The sequence below is a fragment of the Malus sylvestris genome, chromosome 15 (genome assembly GCF_916048215.2).
Source record: "Malus sylvestris chromosome 15, drMalSylv7.2, whole genome shotgun sequence".
Taxonomy (NCBI): Eukaryota; Viridiplantae; Streptophyta; class Magnoliopsida; order Rosales; family Rosaceae; genus Malus; species Malus sylvestris.
Window position 1 is genome coordinate 42,043,929 of NC_062274.1, and position 7,272 is coordinate 42,051,200.

General features: G+C 37.8%; 1 protein-coding gene across 8 annotated transcripts; it reads right to left on the bottom strand.

Moving 5' to 3' along the window:
• Positions 1-795: 795 nt before the first annotated feature.
• Positions 796-6,642, bottom strand: LOC126604144 (DIS3-like exonuclease 2). 8 transcript variants are annotated; one of them, XM_050271265.1, is made up of 8 exons: positions 6,041-6,641; positions 5,157-5,560; positions 4,981-5,034; positions 4,794-4,862; positions 4,418-4,568; positions 2,331-4,303; positions 1,841-1,921; positions 796-1,750 (listed from the first exon to the last, which is right to left on the bottom strand). In XM_050271265.1, the coding sequence occupies exons 1-8, from the start codon at positions 6,150-6,152 to the stop codon at positions 1,364-1,366; spliced, it is 3,231 nt and encodes a 1,076-aa protein (XP_050127222.1). In that variant the 5' UTR covers positions 6,153-6,641; the 3' UTR covers positions 796-1,363. The 8 variants fall into 8 exon arrangements, with proteins under 8 accessions (XP_050127222.1, XP_050127226.1, XP_050127224.1 ...); XM_050271269.1 differs by adding an exon at positions 5,776-5,848 and having other exon boundaries at positions 2,331-4,568; positions 5,157-5,557; XM_050271267.1 differs by adding an exon at positions 5,776-5,848 and having other exon boundaries at positions 2,331-4,568.
• Between the last annotated feature and the right edge of the window lie 630 nt (positions 6,643-7,272).

The window sequence follows — 7,272 nt, forward strand, 5'->3', positions numbered from 1 at the left end:
TTATAAATCCAAATGCTTTCTAAAATATCACTTAAAAGTAGATTATGAAAAAATATCTAATATCTACTTTTCTAGAGAGTGCTTAAACGACTTATAACTAAACGCATGTTAGTCATTCTATTAACAGTCTCAAAAATTGCCGTTTGACCAACTAACCAACTGAGATATATGAAAGAAATTTCAAGAGAAATGATGAACGGACAACGTTTTTAATTTCTCACAAACCCTTATTTATTCATGTCAATTATTTTAATTTGATTTATCCAATGTGACGGTAAATAATGAGGAATGTTGAGCAGCTAAAAATGATGTGTAAAAATCATTTTGCATTTTAATAGCACTGACACTAGTAAATGTCATTACTCTTTTGGTCTGCATTATTATTAGAGTAAATTACATTTTACTATCTCAACTTTACGTCCTATAACAAATCATGTCTCATCTTTTAAATATTGTAATGTCTCAACTTTACGTCCTATAACAAATCATGTCTCATCTTTTAAACATTGTAATGTCATATATCAACTTACAATATATTGCAATGCCATCCCTCTGCTAAATTTTATTTCTATTTGGATATTGAATAATGACGTGGCAAGCGCCGGGGTTATTGCCTCACCAAATTTTACAAAAAGTTAATATATTTTTTTCTTTGGGTTGGGGGTGAATTCAATATCATTGCTAGTTATTACACACTTGATGTGAAGAATCATATTACTTGGAAGAAAACTGTCATCCAAAATAACACTGGAAAGTTGGCAATACCTAATCCATGGCATAAACATAAACAGCAAATAAAGTTGGAAACTGTAATTCACATAAGTGTTGCGATTGCATATGATTCAACTGGAGACTGCCAGTCCCATATTCATGTCACAAGAACAAACCAGATCATAAACAGCAAAAACCTTATTGGGCAGCAGTCCAGGAATAACAAAAACAGAAAATTAACCACCCCCAACCCAATTTTGGCTTAAACAACTCGGTGTCAAAGGGCCTGACACAGCAGGCGCATATTCACCGAGTTACACTGGACGAGACTGGCCAACAAAAACAGCGGCCTATTCCAGCAAGCAGCTCTATCAAAAACAGCTGCGATAAGCCAATAACACAGACTAAGACACACCCCCTTTCTCCATTATCAACACCCTTCCACAAAATGTTTCGCCATAAGACAAATCCATAGAGCATCAGCGGATATCTAAACCACAAAGTTATTATTTTCTTCTAAACCTCTATCCAGTCTATACACTAAATTCCTATAAGCAACAGAACCTGACCTGTTATCATTCATCTGTAATAAACCATTCGTCTCTGTAAGTTCCATCAATCGGCAACTAGGTTAACCAGTTCAAACCCCAATCTAGCAGAGATATGAGCTCATGTACAGCCTTGCCCCAATATCGACGGGTCCATCATCCCCTCCAACTGCATGAAGCACTACAGGAATGGTTGAAAGAACACGCAGTGTAAGGGGGAAAACCAAAGGATCGATTTCACTATGGGTGGCTCCGCCAACATCTTGGGTCCCAGCACCCTCATTAGAACTATTTCCAGTTCCGCCTAGTTCAGCTTTGAGGCCATAAGGTCTTACAACCAAGGCAACATCTTCAAGTGCCCTCCATTTACCAGGACTACCTCTCCTAAGCGAGCGTCTGTTAGAACATAAATTCAGCACCACTGTGGACGTCGCATCAAGCCATTCTGCCATCAAGCCTTCAACTTCATCATAATATATTCGACGTTCAACCTGAAGGCACGTAGTGTGTAACAGTCAATTGCAAATGGATACCCATACTATATTGGCATAAAAATACATGACACCATAAAAGCTACTTACAGCAAGCTTGTGAATATAAATGGACATGAACCTAGGTCCTACACCCAATACTCTTGCTTCTGATAGGACAATCTGCAACTGCTAAAAAAAAGCCAGACATTAAGCACAGACAACGAAGCTAAAGCATCTAGTGCGTAAATGCAAAATGAGAGCAGAACAAAACAACAGTAGGAACCATCTAGCTCAACTAAACAAGAATGAAGACAATGATTGCTAATAAAATGAGGATGCGATGAGTCTGTTCAACACCAAGTGATCTGAGGTCAGGTAACACTATTATGTTATGGTGACAACATCGTTAGTATAATATGGGACGCAATAGTTGGTTTAGGCACATAAAAATACATAAACACCATTTTATATCAGGTTACTGGTGATGAAAAGACGGGCAGAAACTCTTGCACTGCTTTACAGCTAAATAGTAACAATGAAGCCATAGATTTTAACATCCAAATACAACTCAGAAAGTACAAGTAAAAAAAAAGGGTACCTCCTTTTTCTTCAGCAGGGCCCACATGTATAGCTTATCACAAGCATCTTTGACATGTCTACTAGCCAGCTTTCTTTCATTGCAATAAGCGGCAACATCAGCAAGCATTTCAGAGCAGGGAACTCTTTGCTTTATTGCTGCTGCCAATAATGCTTCCTTGATTTCACAGGATTCAGCAACATCCTTATCAAAATAAATACCAGTGAAACATCTCATTTTAACTTCATCTCCCCTGCTTAAATTATTCAATATTCTCCGACATTTCAAAAATAACTCCTCTGCCTCTATAACTGCAGCCAATGTGCGATGCACCACAATATCTGGATACCGACGCAGTGGTGACGTAAAATGAGTGTACAAAGGAACAGCAAGTCCATAGTGACCCCAATCATTTTCTCTATCTTTTAATTGGCCACTACAAAAATAAGAAGCCAACTGCATTGGTTTTGTAGCATAATTCATAAGAATATTGAATAGAACAGAGTCATCCTTGAGCTCTTCCCTGATTCTCTGCAATGATTGCTGGAACTGCCCAGAAGAAGATGTATCCAATTCCAAACCATGCTTAGAACAAAATGCTTCAAATTCCCTGAGTTTGCGCATAGTAGGTTCTGGGTGCCTCCGCAGTAATGCATTCTCAGGAAAAGCTCTAGATATGACTTCAGCCGCTGCTCTATTTGCTAAAAGCATAAACTCCTCGACAAGAAAATTGGAGTCCTTCCATTCAGAATACATGCTATCATATGGAACTCCATTTTCGTCAAACAGAATAACAACTTTGGAGCTTTCAAGCTGAAGAGCCCCATCACTAAACCTCCTCTCCTTCAAAACTCTGGAAATTTCATGAAGGTCATTGACAGATCTAATTACATCAGACCATTCAAAATGGCCATGCAACTGAGGACGACCATGTCCTAAAATGTTAGAACTTTCCAAATTAAGTTTCCCATTGATAATCTCCTGAGCATGTTCATAAGATAGCTTGCAACAAGACCTTATTACAGTGCGGCCAATCCATCGGTCAACAACATCCCCAACATGGTTGATGTCAAAGAAAATTGAAAATGCAAGTCTCTCTACTCCTGGGTTAAGCGAACCAATATCCTCTGAGAGCAAAGGAGGCAACATTGGTAATTTCCTCTGTGACATATACACACTTGTTGATCTAGATTGAGCTTCTTTGTCTAAGGGTGTGTCAGGCAAAACAAAATACGACACATCAGCAATGTGGATACCAACTCTGAAAATTCCATTGGGTAATTTCTCAATTGAGAGAGCATCATCCAGATCAGTAGCAGTGGAAGGGTCGATGGTAAATATGAACAGGTTTCGAAGATCCTTTCTACTTTTGATTTCCTCCTGAGGCACCTCCCATGGGAGAGGAGGAAGACAGGAAAGTGATTCATGACAAAAATCAGACCAATTAATTGAATTTTGGAATAAAATTGCTTCAACTTGTGGCTGTACTTCACCTGCCCGCCCAAAAGCATTCAAGATGACAGCTTGAGGAGCAGAACTTTGTTCATCCCATTCATCTATTCGGGCAGCAAACAATTCCATTTCGATTGACTCATCACCATTCTCCAATCTTTTCTTGATCGAATCAGGCAGGGTTCTCACAAGGACCACCATTTTTGGAAATCTGGGGTCAGTTGGGGTCATCTGGATGTACTCGTTGTTAGAAAATGATCCATTTTTGTTCTTTCTCGTGTCGTTTCTGCAAACCTCCCTGTAAGCAATCCACTTCTTAACATGAAGAAAACCAACAACAGCGTCTCGACGAGGAGACCTTTCAATGATAGCAACAACCCTGCCAGTTGGTCGTTTTGAAGGGAATGAACTGATCGTGGCACACATCCACTCTACCGCAACTGCAACTTCATTCTGCTCACCATGAGAACCTGCTCGTAAAGAATCTGAAGCCGAGGGGTACCTTCCAGTCATATGATCATAACTTGTTTGTCCAATTCGCTCTGAATTAACAGATTCACCAAGGGTGTTACTTTCTTCAGGATGTGAGCCCCTCTCAGGAAACAGGCTTCTTCTATCATTATCATACAAATTCACTTCGTCTACCTTATCTTTACCTTTGCAGTTAAGACCAGAAATTTCATTAGCTTCTTGTGGTAAGTTAAAATCCTCCACCAGTGCAGAGCTGGTACAAGTCCCAGCTGATCCTTTCATCCTAGTCCATAACACTAAGGGATCAACCTTAATCGCCACAATGTCTCCTTCCACCTAAATGTAAAAAATCAATGCAAAGCAATTGTTAACTCATTGAACTGTATTCTCCACAAAAAGGAATGTCACCATAATCAATCCATAATAATCATGAAGCCTACGTGGTACAGTAACATTATGAGGCAGCCAACTACTTGCAAGTATAGTAGACAAAAAAGCAAACAAGTTAAAAGGTTTCCAAGTGAAGATGCAATATGTAAAAGAAAATAATTCCAGACTTACAGCTCTATTCTGCTCAGCATGTCCTCCAACGAGAACATCCGTTGGTACACCATCAATATTGCAATAGGCCTACAAGCACAGAACATAGCATGCATGCTAGGTAAGAAGTTTATGACTGAAGAATTGAGAGGTACTAATCCCACAGAACATATCCGAATATAAACATAGAAAGAATAAGATCACAAACCTCAAGTCGGTTGTGTGCATTGACTCGAAACACAGCTCTGAAAGCATCACCTTTCTGGAAAAATTACATAATATCATTTTCTTCAGCAACCATACAACTTCAAACAGGTTCATGTGTAATGAGTAAACAGCTCGCATGGAAAATGCACACTAAAGTCTAAAACCAAATAAATATACCTCCAGAGCATCATTAACAGCCTCTATGGGCCAGTGTGAAGTAAAACATTTTCTCCGAGCATGACTCTCAATGTTATGAGGAGGGAAATCCTTGAACATTGCAGGTGATCCTCTACAAGCCAAGGGTTTAGGACAAGAATTTGCAATAACTCTTTCGGAAGGATCACATTGGAGAGAGTGCTGATATACCAAAATTTGCACATCCTCGTGGTTGACTTGTTCATTGATGTGCATTGTTGGCAATGAATTGAAGGCAAAATTAGATGCTTTGATCATTCCGTGCTCATATGGAGAATGCATGTCTAACTGAAGTTGCTTCAAGGATGTGTTTACATGATGAGGCATACTTCCATTTGCCAGGCACTCAAATACTTCACCTCGTATTTCATTTATCGGACTAGCTGCTGCAATTAAACAGACAAGAAAATAAAATTCAGAACCAACAAAAATGACAAACAGATAGAGTAGAAAAAAGAACAAATCAAATCAAAACAGTGTTTTACATGAGCATAAGAAACAAAATTCAGAAAGGCATTCAATGCTAAGAATGCATATAACCCAAAGAACAATATATATATCTCCATCGAAGTCCAATTTTATCCAATCAGGCAGTAATTACCTTAGCATTTGCAGGATAATCCCACTCCTTGACCAGGACTTATATTACCCAACAGCCAAACAGCACCAATACGCTACTGACATAAGGATAAACAGAAGAAAAAAAAAATACCAATACCCACAAATCATATTTCTGTTTAAACTAATTCAAAAAACTCAGATTGCAGTTTCACTAACAAAACCCAGCAACAAAAAACCCAGTTATTAAAATTAAAAAAATGAATCTTTGCTCAGTGAGAAAAAAAGGGGGAAATTGATCGAAGTACCTGAAGTGGAATTGTTTTGCTTGGATCGGCGATTGGATCTGCGCCTCTTCTTCTTCTCCTTATCGCCGTCTTCAACCCTTTCAACAACCGATTGAACAACCGCGCCTTTCATAATTAAAGAAGCAAAAAAAAATCAATTTCCAAATAAACCCAGAAATTAAAACCCAAAAAAGATAAGATTTTTGGGGAAGATCTCAAATAGAATCGATGCGTCTTCCGATTGGGAAAAAATATATACGGAAGAAACCGCAGAGAGACAGAGAAGAGGAATTAAAGAAGTTAAAAACAAAAAATAAAACGGAACAAGAACGGAAAAACTGGAGGAGAAGAAAATGAGAGGGAAGAGAGGGAGTAAGGGTTTTATAAGAAAGTGGAAAACTCTGTGTGTATGTGTGTTAGAGAGAGAGAGAGAGAGAGAGAGAGAGAGAGAGGGATTTTGGTGGGCGGGGGGAGGAGGAGGAGGAGGTGGTGGGGGAGGGGAAAAGGACGTGATGATTGGTCGGCTAAGCTAACGAGACATGAGGCGCCGACTTTCGATTCCTTTGTCTTTCCCCTCTCCTTTTCCCTCTCTCGTCGCCGTTTGCTTTTCTTTTCTTCTCTTTCTCTCTTCCCCTTCTTTGCTTTTGATTTTTTGGACCTTTGGTATTTTAGTTAGAACAAAATTTAACAAGAATTGTGACATTTGATACGTGTTTTGTTTTTGCTAGTAAATAATGTTATAAATACTAAATTTTTAAATTATATTTGTAAACAAGATAACGTATTATCAATAAAGAACAAACATATTAATATGTACTTAAAAGATAATTAATCATTCACAACCACATCATTTAATTTATAAATTTAGTTTAAAAATTTTGATCTCCACGTTATCTTTTTGTAGTTGTGTGGTAAAAGAATACTTTTAAAAAAAAATTATATATGGGGTAAGAAGAAAGGTTTTTTTATTGAAAAGAGAATAGTTTTGCAATTAAGAGTCTGAGAGTTATTATTAACCGTCTAAATATATAGAAATATATAGAAAATGAATTTAAAAGTAGTGCAGGTAACTTTTTTGAAGTTTGAATAATGCTTTTTCAAAAGAAATGTCGGATAAATAATAAGTAGACAAGTATACACATTCATAATGTGACCTTTCTTTCGGATTTTGACCGAAAAAAGATGAAAATTAAAAATAACACCATAAAACTTGGCCCAAAAAAAGAACACCATAAAAAGTAGGGGTGGGTTTT